This window comes from Helianthus annuus, chromosome 14 (genome assembly GCF_002127325.2).
Source record: "Helianthus annuus cultivar XRQ/B chromosome 14, HanXRQr2.0-SUNRISE, whole genome shotgun sequence".
In the NCBI taxonomy this organism is placed as follows: domain Eukaryota; kingdom Viridiplantae; phylum Streptophyta; class Magnoliopsida; order Asterales; family Asteraceae; genus Helianthus; species Helianthus annuus.
The window spans coordinates 38019374-38046055 of record NC_035446.2 but is presented as its reverse complement, the minus strand read 5'-3'; the positions used below and the strand labels follow the sequence as shown (position 1 = coordinate 38046055).

The following is a 26682-nucleotide window of genomic DNA, read 5'->3' as shown; positions in this document are numbered from 1 at the left end:
TCTAGATGAAAAAAGATGATGAAGAACAAGAAGATGTGAAGCTCCAAGTGTAGAAAATAGGCTTCTAGTGAGCATCCATGCTTGCAACTCTTTTAGATCACCATAAAATAGACTTGTAAAGCTTAATTTTGGTAGTTTAGGATTTGAAAATGAAGGGTTCTAGGATATTAAAGTTAGCCGTAGGTTAAGGAAACAAGGAAAGAGGTTTGTGAACTTTGAAAGTGTAAGTAATGAAGTGAAATGATTATGTAGATGATATTATATCTACTCAATCTTTCCAAAGGTCAAATACATATCTTGCAACCATACTTATTTCCATCATATTCCTACTAACTTGTAGGTTATGGGGTTGGCCCCACTTGGCCGAAATATTGGATGTAAATGGTGATTTATATATATTTTTTTCTTATATATATAATGTTAAGTGTAATTAATTTTTTTTTACTTTACTAGGTAAGGTAGAGTGTAATTAATTATTTAAGATGTTAAGTGATATTAACTAGTTCACTAGACTAGTTGGTATTAGTTTCGGATGGTAAAACTACCACTAGTTCGCTCATCGATTCGATACCGGGTGATATACAAGGATGCGGTATAATACCGGGAGCCATGGTTTTATTTTATCATCGATGTCATGGCGTTTATTTAAGGTGCTTACGATGCCAAAATGTGGTTAACTAGTTCGCTAGACTAGTGTAGGTTGTATCTTGATACCTTAAATGTTTTCCATTTAGGCGTCGGCTAGTTAACGACACGTTTGCGTCGTACCGACGAAGCTTTGTCGCAAGTTGTTATTCCACCGTTAAGCTATGCATGAAGTGATTCCAAGTCCCAAAATAAGCTTAACTAGTTCGCTAGCTTCTTAGTTTGGTTGTTTTGTGACGAAAATACCGCTTACTAGTTTTTAGGGGCAACAACGGACTAGTTATGTGTATAGCGATATAATACCGGAAACTTGTAATTTTGGGCACTCCGATGATATTCCTAATGTGTTTTAGTGTATATGTCATTAATTGTCATAATTCCGAAGTTCCAGAAATGCTTAATTATTAATACGGACCAACTAAAAATGTTATATTTTTAGCCGAAACGGACGATTTAGCGATTAGGGCGTCGCATCGGAAAGTCTTGTATTTTTGCAAGATGTGTTTTCACATTTGTGTTTTCTTACGTATATGGACTCAGTCATGTTATCCGTGTGTCGTTTCTCATTGTTTCGTTCTATTTTCACGGTTTTGCTGGCATGAATAGTGTAACTGTGAATAGTGCACGCAGCACTTTCTACCAACACTTTTAGCACATTGTTTGATTGGTTTCGCAATACGACGAAAACCAACATATGTTTTGCCATTGTTTTCTTGTCCTAACATTGTTATATAATAAACGACACAGTTACGTAATTAAATTATGCTATATGCATGAGATTAGGTAAATAAAATAGTGATTAATTTGTACGGAATTGCAGGTTATTTGGCAGTTGTCACAGAATCAACTCATGAAATTTGTACAATATATGACAGCTGATGTATTTGTAATTACCCCACTAGAATTTCGTAAATCGGACTCTCGATGAATTTTAAATAAATTATTTCGTAGACTGCAGTCAGAAAAAGATAAATTTGAGTGCAGTCTGGAAAATGATTTTTAATAAAATATTGGTGATGAATGAGATCCCGACATTTTTACACAATAATATTTAGATCATTTAGAACCTTCTGTAAAAAGTTGGGAATTTTCGAAATAAGATAACTATTTTATTAAAATGCTCAAAAACAGCCCAGTTTTGGATATTTAAGTTGAAATGACATAAGTAGTAATTTGCGTGTCTAAATGTCGAGTATGCTATCTGTGAATGATCTAACATGTTATGTGTCGATAAAAGTGTTATGTGCAATGTCGTATGTTTATTTGTGAATGGGAATAGATGGGGAGGTTACATGGGCATAAACCGTTAAAGTAATGCGTGTCATGTGTTAGATACGTGTAGGAACTTTGTGCTCAATTTGAAAACCACTAAATGACTAACTGGTAATCATATTAGGACGTGATTGACCGACCTTGACTGTTAGCTATATTTGAGAATCTAACCGAGCAAACAGAGGTGAGTTCACACACTTTCTAAGGCATGGGATTCTCGGTGGTTTGGGAATGGGTTAAAGAATTAAAACAAAACCTACATATCCTCCTTGGGTAGGATATGTACAGCCATCCTCCTTGGGTAGGATGCCAATATTATTCCTGCGTATTCTCCTTGGGTAGAACTACGTACGTTCGTCCTCCTTGGGTAGGACAACAACCTTAAAACGTACAAGACAAAACTCTTTCATAAGTCCCTCATTTTTATATCGACTTAATCGCCGAGGCCAATGGCGAGCTGGTCATTAGTTAATAGCGCTATTAGGTTTAACAAACCTCACAGCGTGTCAGTCGGACGGGCGTGTACTAATGGACTATGGCAATTACGCCAACGAAAGTGAAACCACGTTTTCATAAACAACTTAAAACTAATCAACCAAACTTGAACTCACTCAACTTTGTTGTTGACTCGTTGTTACATGCCTTACAGGTTGCTAAATGCTTGGAGCTTGCACGGGGAAGGAGTCGTTGTTATGTACGGGCTGTTATGTTCCGTGCTTAATATTTAAATCCTTATGCACTTATTAAACTTACGATTTGAACTTTAAACTTTTAAACTATGGACTTATGTTTTTGGATTTACATTTATGCTTCCGCTGTTTAAACTAAACTTAGTTAACTAGCTTTGGTCACCAATCGTGTGGTTGATTTTATTTTCTTAAATATGTTGTTCGATATGATTGGTGGCTCGATCCTGGTCATGTCACGCCTCCAAGCGGTGATACTCCGCATGGTGGATTTTTGGAGGTGTGACACACACCGTACCGGGGAGGACGGTTGTGAACTACTGACCCAGTCGGGCCCAGTGTTTTTGATAGGAGCACTGGGGAATGGGCAAATCATTCATCAGGAGCCGTCTTGTTCAGTATCGAGATATTATCAATATTACTTTTGCATTTGTTAATGAACTGGAATAATCACTTGGTAATAAACGTTTTCACAAACTGTGAACTCGCCAGCTTTGTCTGATATACTTGTTGCATGCTCGCAGGTCGTTAGATATCTTGGATGTCTAGAGTAGCAGGAGTGGTCATGGGTCGATTGGAGGGATTTATGTGATTGAACTAATGATAACGTACATTGGTATTTGAAACAGTTTAACATTGGTTTATTATTTGCTTCCGCTGAACATGTTGGTTTTCATTTAAACTCGTTATTGGTACTTTTCTTTAATAATTGAGGATTTCATTTTAAGCTTGTATGGGTTCAATGTGATTAGTGGCTCGTTATTGGTATGTCACACGCCTAACAAGGACTTTCCCTAGGTGGTATTTTGGGGGGGGGGGGTGTGACAACAATGGATGACAGTTGTTACGAAACCTCTGTTGGATAGCAACAGAGGTATGTAATAGTTGATAGCCAAACAATGGTTAGGTTGTGTGTAAATACTCTAACTACTGTTGACTAACCCTGTTGAGTAATTCTCATTTTAACTTTTGTTGACTAATCTGTTGCAACTTCTGTTGCTCATTATTTCATATCAAATTTGTAAGTCTGGGCTAAATATTCCTTTGCTTCTTCTATAGCTAATTGCTAACAAATTCTGGAAACAATTCTATTTCAAAAATTACGAGTATGGGATGGCAACTATCTATGTTGGCGAAAGGTTTTGGAATGTGATGATGAAAGGATGGATTGATGGATGCGGGTTTACTGATGGATGGTCAAAGTTGATTGAAGAAGTTCCCATACCAGTTGAATCTTGGTTGGTTTTCACCATGATTGCATCTAAAACGTTTGAGCTTTCCGTTTTCCATTCCGAGACTGAGACTGGAACTGAGGTTTCCTTCAAGAAAGCTGATGTAGTTGTTTTGGATGATTCAGTTTATGGAGATGCTGGGTTTGATTTATTGGTTGCGGTATAAAATTTTGATGATAAAATACATTGTTTGATAACATGACGGTGATAAGTAACTTTTATTATATTATGCTAATAACTTTTGAAATCTCATTTTGTAGGCTAAACACAAACAACTTCTGGATTCCGGGGAAGTTGCTTTGAATGAGGAGGATACTGGAGCTTCGGTTGGTAATTCTAAGCAGCTTACGAGTTTTGAGGATATTTTTAATGTATATATATACATGTAATATTTATATATTATTATGATTTAAAATATGGTTTCTTATATATGATCCTTCTTATAAATATAGTTTGCTGATGATGGGCTATTTGATTTAAAGATTGTGTGTCTGGTTGATGAGTCAGATGTTAAAAATGCTGTAAATTTATAATTTTCTACGCATATATTTTATTGTATTATAAGTATAAGAAGGTTTTTTTTTTAAATTTTGTTGTAGCCTGAAGATCATTCTGTAAAAATAGCTGATTCGTCAACTACAGTCTAAAGGTTTTCCTATTCGATAACTGCCTCTTCAAGTGTTGTATCTAATGTAAGTGTTTATTAGTTTTATACTGTCTATTTTATTATTGTCTCAATATATTAATATTCTTCTGTATGATTGAGTCTTAAACTTCAAAGCTGAGTTTAGAAGATAGTTTGTGTTGATAAAGAAAGTTATAAAATTTCAAGAATTTAGAGTTGTTATATTCTAAATTAATTTACTTAGGTGGAAAAGACGCGCAAACTTCGTGGCAAGAAAATTGTAGAGGATAATAAAGCTGTTGATAGACCGTGTAAAGTTCGAAAGGTTCGTTTAGTATCATCCACTTCAGAATGAGTCTTACACTTCACCACACATGCTACACATGCTGAAGACAGACTTGTAAGCTTTTGTAGTCATTGCTTTGTTTCGTTATTTCAACAATTTCAGTTATATATCAATATTTTATAAAATTCACTATTCAATTTTCTGTTTTTTAACAACTGCCATCAGATGTATCTTCTGCGTTGGATCTGCATACTGATAATCCTAAGCCGATCAAGATCCAGAATCTCAAATGTGAAGTCCAGAAACTGTTTACAACATCTCGAAAAACCAATACTGGATTCAACTATGCTGTTGTTGGATGGTCTTCTTATCTGAGATCTTGCAATATTGTTTTTGGTGATGAACTTTCGTTAGAGTTTCACAAGTGTACTCAATTGCTGAAGTTAAAAAAAGTTTTTCATATCATGATAAAGATAAAGTCCTCTTAGTTTCATGTCATGATTGTTTGTGGTTGTACATTTGGTTCGTTGGTGGTACTAATTTTGCTTCTTAGACATGTTCTATATGTAGTTATGTCTATAAACAAGTTTCATTGTCAATGGGTGGGTGCTACTTTTTTTTGTGGATAGCACAATGGAAATACTCATATGTATCTTATATATTAACTGATGATGCATGTCTATAGTTGTCTTTTAGCCATAATAGAGAACACATTTTGGTACAATATCTATTGATGTGTGTAAAATACAACATATAAATTACATCAAATGTGGCATAAAACTAGCCCTTTTTAAGTACTAATGTTGGAAAAAGTGTGCTTTTGTCTTCCTTTTGTATTTTCAGGATTAAATAAGCTCAAATGAACAAAAGAAGCAAAAATGCAGCCAAATCTAACTATAATACAAGATAAGGAATAAACGTGGCATGCCCGACCCCTCGACAGCATCTTCCGAAGCAAAAACAAGAGAACAGAAGGCTGAACACGCCCCGTGCTCATTGAGCACGGGGGCGTACCCAAGTGTCTGCAGAAAAGACAAAGTTGTAGAAGCCTCTATCACCCACCACGGGGGCGTGTCCAGCAGACACGGGGCCGTGGTCAACGCTAAGATTCGTAGAATCTAGGCAAATCTTGATTGTACAGATACGCTTTTGCACACGGGGCCGTGCCTAGCGGACACAGGGACGTGGTCAACTAATACAGACAAACTGCATTTAATGAAGATAGAGAAGATGGGTGGACACGGGGCCGTGACCAATGGACACGAGGCCGTGTCCGGGCTTCTGTGCAGGCTATAAATAGGGGTGCTTGGCTCACTTGCAAATCATCCCTTGACAAACCACCTCTCTCACACTTCACCCACCCACCACCACCATCACAACCCACATCCATCCACCACCATCATCCATCATCCATCATAGAGTGTGTGTAGTAGTCTTGGGATCCAAGATTGATCGTAAGAGTTCTTGACAATCAAAGGCCATGTTTGCCTAAGTCTCTTACATCACTTGGTGAAGACAAGTGTTTAGTGTAATACTTTTTATTTTTAATCATTTTGCACTTTTTATTTGGTTATATATTAATGACTTTAATAACTAGTTTCTTATGTTGAAGGTGAATCTTCCTTATCATTTGTCTGTGGTGTCTTGGCTTTATTTTACTGTCTATATAAAATAAAAGATTTACACCATTCATATCTCCACGGTCTATATGGAGATATGTTGGCTACCTGGTCAGGGGTTAAGGGAATGGTTTGGTAAGAGTCTTGCCTTGTTCAGTGTATAGATCCTGCAAGGATCTGGGTCAAGCTTAGTAGGACCTCCTTCAATACCCACTGGTATTGGATGGCGGGGGTCCGAATTTCTTGATCCCCTCATATGTAAACTACTATTAAATCATTAGCCGAGGGTAACGTCACCTTCAAAAGAGGGGCCTACCACATTACGCATTAATAACTTAATTAATTATCTTTCAATAATCCAACCCTTTAGGATTGTATCCTTGCTGACTTAAACTACTGGGTTGAGGGTAATGTCACCTTCAAAAGAGGGGCGTACTACTATAACTAAGATAATCTCTTAAAAAGTGCAAAAGTGCGAAAATAATCAAAGGTTACACTAAAGGCGAGTCGGATCCAAGTGATTCATCTTGTCTATCTGTTTTTATTTTTATTTTATTTTCAGCATTTTTAGTTTTTATTTTCATGTTTTAACCTTTTTCTAAAATTTTGATTTGATTAGGCGTTGAGGATAAACCGGTACTAAAAGCTCTTGTGTCCTTGGACGACCTTGGTATCTTACCAATGCTATACTACGCTCACGATGGGTGCACTTGCCCATATGTGTGTTTAGTGTTAGTAAAATGTCGTGTTTTATAAATTTAAAACTTGACTAAAGTGTAAAAAGGGCTAAAAATATACATAAAATATATATAACACCACACGCACATCATCTATACACATATGTATATGTTCTATCAATATGTGTTATGCATGGTTGTCTAACACATGTTGTTAATAACATTATTCTCTTAATATCTATTTACTAACCTTTGTAGTTTCTGTTGACTGACCTTTTTAACATGGGTTGACTAACATCTGATAGTTACTATCTATCCATCTGGCAAGCTCTGTTGGAGATAATGGACGACAGTTCTTATTAAAGTCTATTGGAAAGCAACAGAAATTTTTAATAGTTAACAGACAGCAGTGGTTTGCTATCAACATAATGGAATTGCTGTTGAATAAACCTATTATTCATTAATTTATATCAATTTTGTAAGTCTGCACTAATTATTTTTTTACTCTCTGTCAAGATGTGTTATGCATGGTTTTATAAGAAACGACCCGTGTTTGCACATGGGTCTTACCGCTAATTATATATAATAAATGAAAAGAATTTGGGCCACGAGGTGAGATGAGGGCTATAATTTTTTCATTTTCCCGCCTAAACTCTCATCCGCCTTTTTTGTGTGTAGTAAAACCCCTAAATCTTCAGCCTAAATCATTTAGCCTCACAATTTTCCTCATCTCATGATGATTCTTCATCTTTCTTACATCCCTTCATCGTTGTCTTGTGATCCTTTATATCTTTTAACGCTTCCTTCTTTCTCACAATTCCATTTTCTCACAAACCTCAAGTCCAAACCTCTTCATCTGCTTTTTCCTCTTAAGGCACCAAACGATCGCTGGTGTTAGGTTCCGAAGGCACCGATGGTGATTCAGTTCGTTGATTGTTGTGTAGGTATGTTTATGTTTCGTTGATCGAATCAACTGATTCAGTTTGCTTATTGTTGTTTGATATACTTTTTTTCGTTTGAGATGTTGTTTGGCCTTTAGGGCTGTTAATTATAAGTTTCTTGATTTGTGATTTTTACGAAAAATGTGTAAAAGAATTTAAGTTATAATACTTTTCTAAACCTTTTCTTCTTGATATACATCACCCTTTGATTTTGGGTATAAAGAATGAATGGGTACTTAAAATACGTTGAGTGTATATATTGTGTTTGTCAAACATGATTTCTAATACCAGTTTATGGAAATCCTATATTTGGGAGGCATTATTGAGATTTTCTTGATGGTAAATATGAATTTTTGTTGCTCTGCAGATTTCAGTATGAAAAAACTTCAATATTATGACAAAAAAGTATAAACTTAAAAGGCCTAGGTGCTTTAAACCTTGAAAGCTCATTTTTTTTATAACTGGAGGTTATTGGTTACTATATTAGATTCTTTTTTCTGTGAGCATGCAGTGGGTCAGGTGGATGCAATCAACACAATATCTTTATTGATTTATTGACTACTCATGTTATTTGTGATTGAAATTCTTGATGATTCCTTTTACCTTCACCTTGATTATTATGAGAATTGGAAGATAAGTTAATAACTATGTATGCAACATTTGTGAACTTACAGGTGGCAGAATAGGTTGTTTTGGATGGCTTGTGGAATTCACATAATGGGCTAGGTCAGGTCTGCTTGGCCTGAATTACTTTTTTATCCAAATATTTAACATTTTTAAACTTTTTTTAGCTCATTTGACTCTTTTAAGTCAATTTCATTTATGTTACCCATTTGACCCGTTGAAAGATGAAACATAATCCGGATCGACCCAGTATAATCATGTTCAGTTCTAATCTCAGTAATCTCAGTGATGACCAATTGAAACAGAGACTTGATCATATGTGTAGCACACCTTGCCAGGTAACCTGATGGCCATTATAAGTATTTCAAATACTCGATCAATATACACATCCACATAATAAAATTTGCATTTGCAGGCACTCTTTCTATGGCTGATGAACATGTACGATTATGTAGACAAGAAAGCATTGGTGCAAAAGCAAGTAAAGATATGGGTCATGGCAGTTTGAGTTTCCATTTCGGTAATGAGTCGACGGGTTAGATTTTCTGATACTGATTGGGGTTGTTGGCTGTGATTTGAGAAATATAAACTAAGTCGGCTGAGCTCGAAAGTATAAACCAAGTTGAAAACTTGAGCTCAACTCGACTTTAGAAAACTTGGCTTAGTTTGCCTCGAATCTTGCTATCCCGATTTTGGCTTGCTTGTATTGTTAAAACTTAAAGAAAAAAAAAAACTCTTGATATGAAGTGGACCGGATAATGATGTAAAATCGGGCTTAAAATATTAATCAACTTTTATTACTGCTATAAAATGATATAAGCTGGGGGTTAATTTAAGTGAGCGAACCTTACCTCGAGCTAAGCAATCTTCAAATTTCGAGTCACTATCTATTTGAATAGCACTACGAATATATCTAATTTGGTATATGCATATTTTGTTTATTGCATAGAAGACTTTTATATTTAAAGTCCTTCCTTTCATCATCATTTTTTTTAATTACTACGGGAAGTGAATGGCAATATTAAGATATTAAGATCAATACATATCTACTAAGTTAAAGAACACTATCTGTTGGTACTTGCATACATATTAATATGTTTATCAAAATTTTATTACAGTTTATTATTCAATTTATGTTTGAATTCATAAAGTAATCAGTTTGAACTAACTACAAGTTACACTATAAAAGTACATGTGTTAGTATGGTCACAATAATTATATTATTTGTCAAAATATTTATAGTTTTCACTAAAAATAACGATTAAAATAATCAAATTATTTAAATGATATGTTCATATTATAAAAAACATGGTCATGGGCATTGGGTAAATTCTCTTGCATTAAGCACAGAGTACGTTCTTCGGACCAGTGATGCATTAGGGTTATAATTAGCAGAATAGATATGTATTTGTCTGAGTTTTATCGCCGATTTTGTAGTTTGATGATGATAGCTTTTGTTGTAGTTCAGGTTGATGATCTAGGAATTGTTTTCACCGATCTGTAGTTACACATTCTTTTACAAGGTAAGGGTTCTTACAATTATTGATATGCAATTTTCTTTGTCTTCTGATATTATCACCAGAATAAGGTCTTCGTGTTTGATTTTTTAGTTATGTGATTATAATTATGTTATGCTGTTCAACTAAAGATTCAAGTGGGTCCATGTTTGCTTTCGTCCTCTCAATATAGTGTTCTTCTTCGACCACCGAAATCTCCTCTTAGTCACATGTTGGTACACCAGGTACATTTTTTCCCAATTATTGTTAGGTGATGTGGCCGATTATTGTTAGGTGATGTAGGAGCTGCATAAGAACTTCTGAATCTCTTTCTATTATGTCATAATGTAGTCAAGGTACATTCATCAAACTCCACTAAATTTCCCCATTCAAAGAAGAATATAAAAAATTTGATTAAACCACCGGCCCTTTGATTGAAACAACACACACCCAAAAGTTAGTTATTTTGCTTAACTTGGCCTACATGAAGTGTGGTTTTACTCATATGACACACTTTCTCTTTGTATCACTTTTTATTTTCAAACTAAAATAAATATTAACCAACATTTTATTTCATAGAAAACCCCTAATTCGGGTTCGGGTGGCTTTGAATTCCATGGATGGAGTACATTATATTCGTGAGGTGGACTTGAAATTATGTGAGAGCTATTAACAACTATCTAATGCTTTGGCCACGATGTTTAGTGCATTCACCATGGGTACATCCGTCTTTTGTTTCTTAATTATTGAATTTATTGTTAAGGTGTTTTCTCAAGCCAATGTATTTTTGTGTATGATGCTTATTTTTGTGGGAAGAGTGGGAAGTGGAGCTCTTCGTAACACCACTATAATGATCCATCAACCCTTCGATGGGTTGGGGGCAAGGTAAAGATACGACTGTTCACACTAAGCAAATTGTTCGTCTTTGGTATTCGCTAAATGCATTATATGTAAAAGCTAAATGCATTATATGTAAAAGCATATGGGACAAAACATCGATGTAATTCAAAATAATATGGATCGAGATTGTTATATAACCCCGGAAGAAGCTATAAGGAGCTTGGGATCATAGAAAAATTGGGCGGTGAAGGCTGCCATGGATGTATTTCTCAAGGTGCGCATAAGGAATTTGGCATGTGTTAATAGCATAATGGTTTTCAGACGTGAGAATTCAAGAAATGACTATAGGTATCCTGTCAAAGGATGGCCAGACTTCATGTGTTCAAATGGTATGTCAGTCGGTCAGACTTGCACTTTTGTTTTCCTCCAAGAAGGAAATGTACATTGGTCCTTACCAAAGTCAATTAGCATTGCCTCCTTTTACTGCTAGAGAGACACTTTTTAATCAAGATTTTAGATGCTACCTTTTTTATTTTAGATGCTACTTGTGTTACTTTTGAATCGGATATTAGACGCTACTTTAGGGATGGTTTTTGTTGGTTTATATGCTTGATACCAAGTAGAAATTAAATGGAACAGACTTTAGTGGAAACCTGTGCTACTTTCGAATATAGATCTAGTTTTTTATATGGTTATTTGTACTCTGTATATTTGAATTGCCATACATAATTTCTTTTTATATGCATATTAAAATAAAAACTATTAAAACAAGTAAATATATTAAATGGTAAACTTAGTTAAGGTAACATATTAACTTATTTCATCTTTTTGGTTAATTTGTTTGACTGTAAATGCATTTTAGTCAAAACTAATCATTAACATTATTTAAGGTAAATTTAATATCAATTCGAAAAGTTTTATTTTGATTGCTTATCTTTGTACAATTCAAAGGTATTGATAATAGCTTTGACAAATTTATATATAATAATTTGCTTATGTTTTTCAGTAATGTATTGAAATCTTATGTACTTATTTTCTTTATCTATTTATTCTTAGGTCCAGAAAGTTGTTATTGTCGGATCGATTACTTCAGTAAATACTAATCATCTATGGTATTATAGTGGATGCAGTCACTCCAAGTTCAAGGTTGAAAAACAATTCAACAGATATGAGCTGGAAATGGGTCTTGTGATGTTCTCAACAAGAAGGTTTATGCATGTATGGGAAGCATGTCTACCAAGTTACAAGGTTTGAATATTTTAATGTATTTTGTGTGACAACCCTCACTAAACCAGGTATCCGTACGGTTTAATTAATAATTAAGTGCTGCTTAATTACTGTGCTTAACTGAAATTACTGACAAACTGCTACTTGATTTCTAGTACTTGTATATTCCTGCATCATACTTTGATTTCCGTCACTACATTATTTACAAGTTGAACCTTAGTGACAAACATGATGCACTAAAGCACAGTAGCATTAGAACGGATAACCTATTGAACATGCTGATAAAGCCAGCATCAGGCAGACACTGCCTCTAAGGGCCTGTATGAGCCATAAATATTTTACTACACCCATGGTGAGTGTAGGGATACAAGGGTTGTAGAACTGCGTCTCTAGGAATAAGATATAATGATTGGATGTGCCTAAAACGTACTCTAAGCACGAAACACAGCACTTTTATTAACATACTAGCTTGTGGCTAACTAATAAAGTGCCAAAACATGAGGAAAATATTCCTGACACTTTGTAGAATAAGTTGTGTCACTAAAAATATTATTAACGACGCTTAAAAGCTTACTTAAGCTCTTTAACGGATTTCTATCCAACCGAACAACCGGACTATACCCGGAACATGAAAATATTGACAATAATATTATTGGTCTTTTTCTGAGCCAGTTAGGGTCCCTGATTACCCTAACACCCGCATTAGAACGCATCACACCACTAACCGAGTTAACCCCTAAATCTAACCTACTTAACTAAACTAAACTCTAACTATCCACTTGAAATCGAACCAAGACCCCCCCCCCCATTAAGATCGGCCAACTAGAGGGGAACACAAGGGTAAAAAAGTTTGAATATTTTATTGTTTATGCCTAATATCAAGAGGACATGTAATCCATTGGACGATTGACTTTGATTTTGTCTATAAATACCTAGCCTAAACACACAAGAGATTAATCACTCACTAAACCACTCAAACACAACTCTCTCTCCCTCTACATAGCTCTCGGCCGAACACCACACCCCTACACACCCATTTTCGGCTTTTGATCCATCCATTCCAAGCATACACAAGCCTTTCGGGTCACGCATAAGGAGTCTTGGAGCTAACGGAAGTGGAAGGACCTCGTTATCTTGCTTTTATCCACCACCTTTTCGCCTAGAATCTTCCCTAGCCCCGAGCTAGAGGTATAACAATTAAAACTCATTCTCGAACTAATCTAAGGTGGTTAATAAGATTTGTAACGGTTAAAACTCGGAAACTTGCATTTTAAATCTTTAAAGTCTACTAAAACATGAATATGGTTGGTTAAAAGCTTAATACTTGTGTAAAAGTTGTAGTATTTGAAAGTGGTGATTATTTAGGCCCGATCTACGTAGTGATAGCTCGGATCATCGTTTAACCCGACTTTGTTAAGATCATGGATCTTGACATAAGCTTGTTTCGAACGGTACAAGGGTTAAAAGGTGAAACTCTACCACACGAGAAACATGAACTTGTGTAAAAGTATTTTTACTTGTAAAATAGTGTTCAAAACTAGCGGATCTACGTATCTGCAAGTGGTATTTTCAAAGGACCAAGTGTCGAGAAAAATCATGTTTCCTAAAAGTCGGATGACACACTAACAAATATGATTTTACAAACCACAAGTGTATAAACACTTGTTAAATGAAAAGTTTCGACAAAATAACAATCTTTGAGAAAGATGACGGGAAGTTGTAAAGGATGATTTATTCTAAAAACGAGGTTTTTACGATAATAAGTTATTTTACACATAGATCCACAAAATATAACGGGATCTACACTATAGTTTTCGGAAAAACCACAAGTTCATGTGATTATGCGATTTACATACTTGTCGACTAGTTTGATGTGTCGGAAATTGATTGATTGATTAAAGAAGTGTTGAAATGATTTTGTAAAAGAAAATGATACGCTTGAAAGCGTGGCCACCTCCAGTTACAGGGGAAACTCTGGCGAAATTTTTCTAAAAACCTAACACTTAGAATTATTTACAAGTGTTAGAATTATTTTGATATGTTTTCAAAATATATTTCGCCACGACTTTACTTACAAATATTCGGAGGTGGGATTTTCACAAAACTAAACGTTACAAATATATATTTGGTAAATATATTTTTCACCACACTGTTTATGATTATTTTGTGAAAATACACAAATATTATTTTTAGAGTAAAAATAATAATTCGAACGATAACAGCTCCAAAATAATACAAACGCTTACACGACAAACATATAAGTTACACCGGTAATTATTATTACCACTTAATCGTTAAAACGTAACTTACGCATTATACGGAAATATTCATGAACGCGTATTTTGTCAACGCATTATTTTGGAAGTATTATGTGAAGTGAAAATATAATATTTTTGAGAAAAATATTTATATTTTGGAAGTAGAAGTAAAAATATATTAAGTGGGACTTAATGATATAATACAAATACACATGTATTAAATCCCCCATCCTTGGGAAGGAGATTAACTACCAAGTACATGCAAAATATAAACACGAAATAGTTGTCTAACTATTTCCCAAAAACTTAAACTATAAAGCTAAGGCACGACCATCCGTCTAATAGAATTAGCACATGTAGGTCGTTGCACAGCTGCCTGACATTCGGAGTACTTGGTATAGCGACGCACTGACTGTGAGTTCATGTCCCCCTTTTCTCTTAACTGTTTTCAGTTTTCTAAACTGCGGGGGTGAAATACATGTTACATTGATTATGAATACTTTATACATGGTATGGTTAGCGTAAGGAGGTTTGTTACTTAGATCATGTGAGTGGGTAGGCGGAAACTTGAGGCCATTAATCCTCATGGTAGGACCGAGGGACAGGAGCGGTAGATCTATCTGGGTGTAGCGAGCCCAGCCCCAGGTCCAGCATAACGGACCTCGGGGTGACTTAGTGCCCGACGCATAAATCCGCTAGGTTTGAGTCTTCCTACTTGCACTTCACACATATCAATGGCCTTGCAAACCATTGGTGATCTCTTTTTTCCTTATTTGCTACATACCAGGGTTTTGATAAAGACAAAGGTTTATTTACTCACTTACACATGAACTCGCTCAACATTATTGTTGATTTTTCAACTTACATGTATTTCAGGGAATTAAAGATCTGGCACGGTATGGCATGATTTTCCCGCTGCATTAGTCACCGAGGTCATCCAGGGTTCGGGGAATGTGACTCTTTCCTGGACAAGTCACAGTCCTTGAATCATGTTTATGTTAAGATTTGAATTTGTAATGTTTGGTGAACAAGTTTATGATTGTTAGGGTGTTATCCCGTTAAGACAATGTTATGGTATTTTTATTTTAATGGATGATCTTGCATATTTTTAATTCATATAACTTGGTTATGATTAAGCTATGGTATTAAGAAGTCACACCAAATTAACCACGCTTCCGCAAAGCCAGGGTGTGACAGCTTGGTATCAGAGCTCTAATCATAGCGAACTAGGATTCCTTCTCGAGTCTAGACTATGATCACTAGGGCTCTCACGAAAACATTTTTACTGCATACCACTTAAGTCCAGATCCAAAACCTTTTTATAAACAAATGTTGAGCGCATTTTATTTATTATTTTAGGCTCAGTCTGGGAGGCTGAGGCTCGGTCTGGGAGGCCGAGGCTCGATCCAATGGATCGAGGTAGTTGTCTAGTGGGACTAGGGAGTCAGTCTGGGAGGCTGGGAGAATTGACTAGTGGGACTAGGGAGTCAGTCTGGGAGGCTGGGAGAATTGACTAGTGGGACTAGGGAGTCAGTCTGAGGGACTGGGAGGCTAGTGGGACTAGGAAGAGCAGTCTGGAAGGCTGGGAGAATTGGCTAGTGGGACTAGGAAAAGGCAGTCTGGGAGGTTGGGAGGCTAGTGGGACTAGGAGGATTATGTGATATCTTACTTGGTAGCTTATGTGATTACCTGATTGTATGACTGATTATTTGTGCATATTTGTGTTGGTGTTACAGACACATGGACTCACCAGGCATAGGTGACTCGGACACCACCGGACCCCTACCTATCGTATTTGATGACCTCCACATCTTCGGAGCATGAGGTGCATACATCTGATTCCACTAGCACAGACGACGACGATTTCCAGCCCTTCGCACTACCCGAGGGTGCTGATGAGCCTGCGGATGGCCCCCCTGCTGAGTACTTACCTCTAGTTGTGATTCCGGCTCCTATACCTTTAGCTGTTTATTCCGCATATGACTTACTACTTGACGCCGAGGCTGACGGCGATATCGATCTGTTTGAGGATGAGCCTATAGAGGATGAGATCCCGGACGCAGCCCTACTTCCCGCTGGCGATCTTCTGATGATCGCTGATGCCCCTGCCGAGGACTCACCCGCACATTCACCGGTCCCAGACTCCTTTGAGTCTGTGGCATCCGCACCTTCTCACGAGGTGAGCGCACAGCACTTTGCACACGATTCGAATCCTGACCAGGCATCCTCTGCCGCACCTATTCTGAGCTTTGCATTTAAGCATGACGATATAGAGGATTCTGATCCCATTTTTCCTCCGGGATTCGACCCGGATCATGATATTGAGTTTATCCCGATGGACCAGCCCATGGAGGATCCCGCTGATCCAGTTGATCCTATTGATCCCGATTTTGATTTCGAGATGGCTTTTGATGACCATGAGCCTGCCTTGGCTCCTGAGCAGGCAGCTGCTCTAGATCCTATGCCCGAGCATGACCCCGTACATGCTGGCATCTCAGTTGGGCCCGTTCTAGCTGACCCGCCCGTTGATGATCATCTGGAGGATGATCATGTTATTGCTGTCGATCCTGTTGTTCCTCCACCTTTTGTTGTTGATATCCCTGTTGAGCACATTGCACCAGTTGATCCTATTGTTGCTCCCCCATTTGATCCCATTCCACTTGAGCCTGAGCACGCACTGTTTGCAGACCACATGGATCCACCGGATGAGCATGCACAGCACAGTTGGATACCTGCTGATGAGGACGTTCCACCTTTGCCCCCTCAGATCCCTGTTACACGACCTGTTGATTTCACTTTTCAAGTTCCTCAGTTTGTACCTCCAGCGAGGCCTGGAGAGGGCTCTTCAGCCCACCCTTTTGGGCACGTACCGATGTCTATTCCCTTCATGCCCCGGATGTCATCTGTTCCACCCTCTACTTCACCGTTTCGTGTGGCACCATTTGACCCCACCAGTGAGCCTTTACTCTGGTCGACACCGCCCGCCATGCCACCTACTGATCCTTACCATCCATTTCATGTAGGACACACTATAGAGGATGTTTTGATGTCCTTCGTTCATCAGCACGAGTCACACACGCAGCGTCTCCAGGAGCTCGAGAGAGCTCAGCTGCCACCATGTTCATGCAATGCTCAGATACACTCTCCTCTTCAGCCATGTCGATCATTACCCCCAGATTATGCTGCTCGTCTCTTTACACTAGAGCAGCAGGTTGCTTCTGTCATCCGTACTCAGCAAGCTTTGGAGGAGGACTGGCTCCAGTTACGTCGCTTGCTTTACACTTACTTTCCCCCTCCTCCATCGCCATCTGTATAGAGCTCATCAGTACTGCTTGTGTAGACGTTGGTGAGAGGACCGCGATTGCTTTTGATTGCATAGCATTTTGGAGACTACATGATGATACTGACTTTTGACACATACTTGATGTATTTGATGTATTTGACACTGATTTGATATAGCTTTTGGACAGGGGTGATGTAGCCCCTAGTTGATTGATGATTGTATGACACAGTGATGTACTGATACACTTACGTTGTGGTCTCGATGTATATGGCAATCGCAGTGTTCTCATCATATTTGATTCGCTTGATTGCTTATTTACATTATTATGACATGGGATGTTGTGTGTATAATATTTATGACATGGGATGTTGTGTGATTAGTAATTGTGATATATTGATAACATGAGATGTTATGTGCTATTACTATTACTATATACGTACGCTTTACTATGGCCTGACCGACGTACACATCTTTAGAAGATGCCGCCAAAACGTCAACCACAGCAAATGCCCACTACTCAGGACGAACTACAGCAAGTCATTGCTGCAGCTATTGCTCAATATGCTGCCTCTCAAGGAGGAATGAGTGGAAGCAACTCTGGCAACACGGGCAACAACAACAATCCACCTCATGGTAACCCTAAGTCATTAAGACAAACCATGACCTAAATAGATCCCCTTAGCAAAAGTGCTAATGCCAATCATATGTTATAATGTATGTGCAGGGTGCACCTACAAGCAGTTCTTAGACTGCAAGCCCATGAACTTCGATGGCACAGGTGGTGCTGTCTCCTTCGTCCGATGGGCTGAGAAAACCGAATCCGTACTTCGCATGAGCAAATGCGCGCTGGATCAACAAGTCACTTATATCTCTGGGCTATTTCTGGATGGAGCCCTATCCTGGTGGAATCTACAAGTACAGACACTTGGCGAAGCTGCTGCTTACGCGCTGACTTGGGCTGAACTGAAGGAACTCATGCGCAAAAAGTACTGTTCTCGCGCTGAAATCCAGAGATTGGAGACCGAGTTCTGGCATCTAAAAATGGAAGGTTCAAAGATAGCTGAGTACGTCCAAAGATTCCACGACTTGTCGCATGTGGTACCCTACATGGTCACACCTGAGTTCAAGAGAATTGAACGCTTCATTTGGGGATTAGCTCCTCAAATCATCAGCATGGTGACCTCCTCCAAACCTGCAACTATCACTGAAGCCATTGATTTGAGTGTGGCTCTCACGGAGGAGGCAATTCGTTTGAACAAGTTTGATGAAGCTGAGCCCAAGAAGAAAGAGACTCATGTGGAGTCATCTGGAGGGAACAAACGAAAGTTTTCGAACTTCAAGCAGGGCACCGGGGTGGTGGTTAAGAAAGGAGAGCAGAACACGCCAGCTCAGGATACAGCTGGTGGTAGGAAGAAAGGAAAGGGATATATGGGTGCACAACCCAAGTGCAACTCATGCCAACGACATCACTCTGGTCGTTGCAGGCTAAGAGTTTGTGAATCATGTGGGAAGACTGGTCATACGAAGGATTTTTGTTGGGCTAGTGCTGGCCGGGGAGGCCAAGGAGGATCTGGGAATAGGAATAATCGTGGTGGTAATGGGAACCGCCCCCAAGGAAACCATGGAGGTGATGGGGATCGGGTCAATCATGCAAACCAAGCGGGCGCCATGAATCGAAATCAGGTAAACAACCAAGCGGGAAACAATGGTGGGAACGGGCAGAGGCCTGGGTGTTTCAATTGTGGTGATCTTGGGCATTACAAGAGTAAGTTAGATACTCCGTACTCGATCGAATTAGAATTTAAGAATATGGGAAGTTAGTAGAAGCTAATGAAGTGATTCGAGGGTGCGTAATCGAATTGGGAGAGCGTGAGTTCGCTCTAGATCTACTACCAGTCCAGTTGGCAAGCTTCGACGTGGTAGTAGGGATGGATTGGTTATCAAGTAACAAGGCCGAGATAGTTTGTCATGAGAAGGTCGTTCGTAACCCGACCGAAGATGGTGAGACCATTGTTGTTCACGGAGAAAAGCGTGAGACGCCGTTGAGGATTATTAGCTGCCTGAAGGCAAGAAGGTGTTTGCAGAAGGGATGTGCTGCCTTTCTGGCACACATTGTAGATAAGAAGGCTGCTGAGCCAAAGATCGAAGACATCCCTGTCGTGAGGGAATATCCAGAAGTCTTTCCAGAAGACTTGCCTGGATTGCCGCCTCAGAGACAAGTGGAGTTCCACATAGACTTAGTTCCAGGCGCCGCGCCTGTGGCTAAGGCACCTTACAGACTTGCTCCGTCTGAGATGCAGGAACTGTCGACGCAACTTCAAGAGTTGTTAGACAAGGGATTTATCCGACCGAGCTTCTCGCCTTGGGGAGCTCCAGTTTTGTTTGTCAAGAAGAAGGACGGTAGTTTCCGTATGTGTATTGACTACAGGGAGTTGAACAAGCTGACGATCAAGAATAGGTATCCCCTGCCAAGAATCGATGATCTGTTTGACCAACTTCAAGGTTCAAGCTTTTATTCAAAGATCGATCTTCGATCTGGATACCATCAGCTACGGATACAGGAAGAGAGTATCCCAAAGACAGCCTTCAGAACTCGATATGGACACTACGAGTTCCTCGTTATGCTGTTTGGTTTGACAAACGCACCTGCAGTGTTCATGGATTTGATGAATCGAGTTTGCAAGCCGTACCTGGATAAGTTCGTGATTGTATTCATCGATGATATTTTGATTTATTCAAAGACGAAGGCTGAGCACGAGCAGCATTTAAGAGCCATTCTGGAGCTGCTAAAGAAGGAACAGTTGTACGCCAAGTTCTCTAAGTGCGAGTTTTGGCTAAGAGAAGTGCAATTCCTTGGGCACGTGGTAAATGGAGATGGAATCCACGTGGATCCCACCAAGATCAAGGCAATCAAGGATTGGGAAACGCCAAAGACGCCAACCGAGATTCGGCAATTCTTGGGTTTGGCTGGCTATTACCGAAGGTTCATTGAGAATTTTTCAAAGATCGCTCAACCATTGACGCTCCTCACGCAGAAGGACAAGAAGTTTGATTGGGGAATCAAACAGGAGGAAGCATTTCAAATATTGAAGGATAAGCTTTGCAACGCGCCAATTTTAGCCCTACCGGTAGGTACAGATGATTTTGTGGTATACTGCGACGCATCGCGTCAAGGATTGGGTTGTGTGTTGATGCAACGCCAAAAGGTTATTGCCTACGCGTCACGCCAACTGAAGGTACACGAAAAGAACTATACCACACACGATTTGGAACTCGGCGCAGTAGTTTTTGCTTTAAAGATCTGGAGACACTACCTTTATGGTACGAAGTGCACAATCTTCACAGATCACAAGAGCCTCCAACATATATTCAACCAGAAGGAGTTGAATATGAGGCAAAGACGATGGGTAGAACTGTTGAATGACTACGACTGCGAGATTAAGTATCATCCAGGGACGGCGAATGTGGTCGCCGATGCCCTAAGTCGAAAGGAGAGAATCAAGCCCATAAGGGTTAGGGCTTTGGAGATGGTTATTCGAACCGACTTTCCTCTGCGCATTCGTGCCACGCAGAAAGAAGCTCTCAAGGAAAGAAACCTTGAAGAAGAGTATCTCCGTGGGATGGAGAAGTTATTGGTACCAAACAGGAAAGGAACGTTGTGTTTTGAGAAAAGGATTTGGGTTCCTCTGTTTGGTGGTTTAAGGAAGGTTATTTTCGACGAAGCTCACAAATCGCGGTACTCTATCCACCCTGGAGCGGATAAGATGTACCAGGATCTTAAAGATTATTATTGGTGGCCTAGGATGAAAGGCGATGTTGCTGTTTATGTGAGCAAATGTTTAACATGCGCCAAGGTTAAGGCGGAATACCAGAAGCCTTCGGGACTTCTGCAGCAACCAGAGATTCCCAAGTGGAAGTGGGAACAAATCTCTATGGATTTTATTACGAAGTTGCCAAGAACGCCAAGAGGCCATGACACTATTTGGGTAATAGTGGACCGCTTAACGAAGTCAGCACACTTCCTACCTATCCGAGAGAAGGATAATACGAGCAAACTGGCTGAAATTTACATGAGAGAGATTGTTACACGCCATGGAGTACCTCTCTCGATTATCTCTGATAGAGACTGAAGGTTCGTATCAAGGATATGGCAATCCTTCCAGGAAGCTTTTGGCTCAAAGTTGAATCTGAGCACTGCGTTTCACCCACAGACCGACGGTCAAAGCGAGCAGACGATTCAGACATTAGAGGACATGCTGAGAGCATGTGTTATGGATTTAGGCGGTAGCTGGGATAAACATTTGCCTCTGGTTGAGTTTTCATACAACAACAGCTACCACACCAGTATTGGTGCCGCGCCATTCGAACCTTTATATGGGCGCAAGTGCAGATCACCGCTTTGTTGGGCTGACGCAGGTGATAGACAATTGGTTGGTCCTGAAGTGGTACGGGAAACCACAGATAAGATCGCACAGATACGAGACCGCATCAGTGCGGCACGTGACAGGCAGAAAGCCTACGCGGATCGAAGCAGGAAACCTCTAGAGTTTGAGATTGGTGAGATGGTTTTGTTGAAGGTATCACCCTGGAAGGGGGTGGCACGCTTTGGGAATCGTGGAAAGTTGAATCCGAGGTATATTGGACCGTTCAAGATCTTGGAGAGAATCGGGTTAGTAGCATACAAGTTGGACCTACCTGCCGAACTGAATGGCGTTCACGATACATTTCATGTATCCAATCTGAAGAGAAGTCCAACACAAGATACCGTTGTCATTCCTACCGACGAAATTCATGTTGACAACACGCTCCATTTCGTTGAAGAACCTGTTGAGGTCACGGATTGGAAAGTAAACAAGACCCGCCGGAGCAGTGTCAAGCTCGTCAAAGTTCGTTGGAATGCTAGGCATGGTCCTGAATTCACCTGGGAGCGTGAGGACCGAATGAAAGAGAAATACCCCCACTTATTTCCTGAGAACCCTGCTTCTACAAGCAGAGCTTAAAAATTTCGGGACGAAATTTTTCTAACGGGGGAGAATGTGACAACCCTCACTAAACCAGGTATCCGTACGGTTTAATTAATAATTAAGTGCTGCTTAATTACTGTGCTTAACTGAAATTACTGACAAACTGCTACTTGATTTCTAGTACTTGTATATTCCTGCATCATACTTTGATTTCCGTCACTACATTATTTACAAGTTGAACCTTAGTGACAAACATGATGCACTAAAGCACAGTAGCATTAGAACGGATAACCTATTGAACATGCTGATAAAGCCAGCATCAGGCAGACACTGCCTCTAAGGGCCTGTATGAGCCAGAAATATTTTACTACACCCATAGTGAGTGTAGGGATACAAGGGTTGTAGAACTGCGTCTCTAGGAATAAGATATAATGATTGGATGTGCCTAAAACGTACTCTAAGCACGAAACACAGCACTTTTATTAACATACTAGCTTCTGGCTAACTAATAAAGTGCCAAAACATGAGGAAAATATTCCTGACACTTTGTAGAATAAGTTGTGTCACTAAAAATATTATTAACGACGCTTAAAAGCTTACTTAAGCTCTTTAACGGATTTCTATCCAACCGAACAACCGGACTATACCCGGAACATAAAAATATTGACAATAATATTATTGGTCTTTTTCTGAGCCAGTTAGGGTCCCTGATTACCCTAACACCCGCATTAGAACGCATCACACCACTAACCGAGTTAACCCCTAAATCTAACCTACTTAACTAAACTAAACTCTAACTATCCACTTGAAATCGAACCAAGACCCCCCCCCCATTAAGATCGGCCAACTAGAGGGGAACACAAGGGTACAAAAGTTTGAATATTTTATTGTTTATGCCTAATATCAAGAGGACATATAATCCATTGGACGATGATCTTGATTTTGTCTATAAATACCTAGCCTAAACACAAAAGAGATTAATCACTCACTAAACCACTCAAACACAACTCTCTCTCCCTCTACATAGCTCTCGGCCGAACACCCCACCCCCTACACACCCATTTTCGGCTTTTGATCCATCCATTCCAAGTATACACAAGCCTTTCGGGTCACGCATAAGGAGTCTTGGAGCTAACAGAAGTGGAAGGACATCGTTATCTTGCTTTTATCCACCACCTTTTCGCCTAGAATCTTCCCTAGCCCCGAGCTAGAGGTATAACACTTAAAACTCATTCTCGAACTAATCTAAGGTGGTTAATAAGATTTGTAACGGTTAAAACTCGGAAACTTGCATTTTGAATCTTTAAAGTCTACTAAAACATGAATATGGTTGGTTAAAAGCTTAAAAGTTGTAGTATTGGAAAGTGGTGATTATTTAGGCCCGATCTACGTAGTGGTAGCTCGGATCATCGTTTAACCCGACTTTGTTAAGATCATGGATCTTGACATAAGCTTGTTTCGAACGGTACAAGGGTTAAAAGGTGAAACTCTACCACACGAGAAACATGAACTTGTGTAAAAGTATTTTTACTTGTAAAATAGTGTTCAAAACACGAGAATCATGTTTCCTAAAAGTCGGATGACACACTAACAAATATGATTTTACAAACCACAAGTGTATAAACACTTGTGAAATGAAAAGTTTCGACAAAATAACAATCTTTGAGAAAGATGACGGGAAGTTGTAAAGGATGATTTATTCTAAAAACGAGGTTTTTACGATAATAAGTTATTTTACACATAGATCCACAAAATATAACCGGATCTACACTATAGTTTTCGGAAAAACCACAAGTTCATGTGATTATACGATTTACATACTTGTCGACTAGTTTGATGTGTCGGAAATTGATTGATTAAAGAAGTGTTGAAATGATTTTGTAAAAGAAAATGATACGCTTGAAAGCGTGGCCACCTCCAGTTACAGGGGAAACTCTGGCGAAATTTTTCTAAAAACCTAACACTTAGAATTATTTACAAGTGTTAGAATTATTTTGATATGTTTTCAAAATATATTTCGCCACGACTTTATTTACAAATATTTGGAGGTGGGATTTTCACAAAACTAAACGTTACAAATATATATTTGGTAAATATATTTTTCACCACACTGTTTATGATTATTTTGTGAAAATACACAAATATTATTTTTAGAGTAAAAATAATAATTCGAATGATAACAGCTCCAAAATAATACAAACGCTTACACGACAAACGTATAAGTTACACCGGTAATTATTATTACCACTTAATCGTTAAAACGTAACTTACGCATTATACGGAAATATTCATGAACGCGTATTTTGTCAACACATTATTTTGGAAGTATTATGTGAAGTGAAAATATAATATTTTTGAGAAAAATATTTATATTTTGGAAGTAGAAGTAAAAATATATTAAGTGGGACTTAATGATATAATACAAATACACATGTATTAAATCCCCCATCCTTGGGAAGGAGATTAACTACCAAGTACATGCAAAATATAAACACGAAATAGTTGTCTAACTATTTCCCAAAAACTTAAACTATAAAGCTAAGGCACGGCCATCCGTCTAATAGAATTAGCACATGTAGGTCGTTGCACAGCTGCCTGACATTCGGAGTACTTGGTATAGCGACGCACTGACTGTGAGTTCATGTCCCCCTTTTCTCTTAACTGTTTTCAGTTTTCTAAACTGCGGGGGTGAAATACATGTTACATTGATTATGAATACTTTATACATGGTATGGTTAGCGTAAGGAGGTTTGTTACTTAGATCATGTGAGTGGGTAGGCGGAAACTTGAGGCCATTAATCCTCATGGTAGGACCGAGGGACAGGAGCGGTAGATCAATCTGGGTGTAGCGAGCCCAGCCCCAGGTCCAGCATAACGGACCTCGGGGTGACTTAGTGCCCGACGCATAAATCCGCTAGGTTTGAGTCTTCCTACTTGCACTTCACACATATCAATGGCCTTGCAAACCATTGGTGATCTCTTTTTTCCTTATTTGCTACATACCAGGGTTTTGATAAAGACAAAGGTTTATTTACTCACTTACACATGAACTCGCTCAATATTATTGTTGATTTTTCAACTTACATGTATTTCAGGGAATTAAAGATCTGGCACGGTATGGCATGATTTTCACGTTGCATTAGTCACCGAGGTCATCCAGGGTTCGGGGAATGTGACTCTTTCCTGGACAAGTCACAGTCCTTGAATCATGTTTATGTTAAGATTTGAATTTGTAATGTTTGGTGAACAAGTTTATGGTTGTTAGGGTGTTATCCCGTTAAGACAATGTTATGGTATTTTTATTTTAATGGATGATCTTGCATATTTTTAATTCATATAGCTTGGTTATGATTAAGCTATGGTATTAAGAAGTCACACCAAATTAACCACGCTTCCGCAAAGCCAGGGTGTGACATTTTGTACATCATACATATAATGCATGTACTAATTCAAATTGTGGTCTATGCTTATAGCGAATAGGTTTTGGAGTTACTTGATGAGAGGCGAGGAATTGTCGATTGGTTATCTTTATGGTTTTAAATGTTCAAGGAGCCAAGGGAAGCTATTGGTTGCAAAACCTCCAAAACATGCAGTATCAATTTAAAATTGTCTTAAGCGTCTTGATATTTTCATTCGTCTATTCACTTAATGTTTTGTGGTGTAAAAAACTACACGCACGACATTTTTAAAATTCTTTTTACGAATGTGTTTATAATACATGCATCTACGTTTTTGAAAAAAAAAATTTGTCCACCTCGCCCGGATCAAGTAATTCTCGCGGTTCTTACAACTCGAGGTGGTTCTCATTCTAGCGGCCCCCTATATATATATATATATATATAGGGAGAGAATGATGAGAAAACTACAAAATGAGAAAACTAGAAAACTAACTAAAAAAGCCCAAAAAAAAGCTAAAAACATACCAAAAAGTTTTTTTTACAATTTTTATAAAAAATCGCTTGTTTTTATGCATGGAAAAAAATTTCAAAAAAAAAAAATTTGTTGTA

General features: G+C 38.6%; 1 protein-coding gene across 10 annotated transcripts; it reads left to right on the top strand.

Annotated features, from left to right (window-relative positions):
• The first annotated feature begins 7715 nt into the window (after nt 1-7715).
• Nucleotides 7716-26290, top strand: LOC110908270. Of its 10 annotated transcripts, XR_004878398.1 has the most exons (9): nt 7719-7986; nt 8658-8714; nt 8885-8945; nt 9023-10130; nt 10218-10822; nt 10920-10988; nt 11083-11332; nt 12065-12191; nt 26149-26290. XR_004878398.1 is itself a non-coding variant. In XM_035982665.1 (3 exons), the coding sequence occupies exons 1-3, from the start codon at nt 10801-10803 to the stop codon at nt 26170-26172; spliced, it is 339 nt and encodes a 112-aa protein (XP_035838558.1). In that variant the 5' UTR covers nt 10249-10800; the 3' UTR covers nt 26173-26290. The 10 variants fall into 10 exon arrangements, 1 of the variants encoding a protein (XP_035838558.1); XR_004878397.1 differs by lacking the exon at nt 11083-11332 and having other exon boundaries at nt 7720-7986; XR_004878396.1 differs by having other exon boundaries at nt 7720-7986; nt 10218-10988.
• Nucleotides 26291-26682: the final 392 nt, after the last annotated feature.

What these genes read in the sequence shown, in the direction of transcription:
- LOC110908270 (XM_035982665.1), top strand. Translation starts at nt 10,801, where the DNA reads ATGTTTAGTGCATTCACCATGGGTACATCCGTCTTTTGTTTCTTAATT. An exon ending in TTCGATGGGTTGGGGGCAAG is followed by an intron (nt 10,989 to 12,064) that starts GTAAAGATACGA and finishes ATGGTATTATAG; the next exon opens with TGGATGCAGTCACTCCAAGT. An exon ending in CATGTCTACCAAGTTACAAG is followed by an intron (nt 12,192 to 26,148) that starts GTTTGAATATTT and finishes CTATGCTTATAG; the next exon opens with CGAATAGGTTTTGGAGTTAC.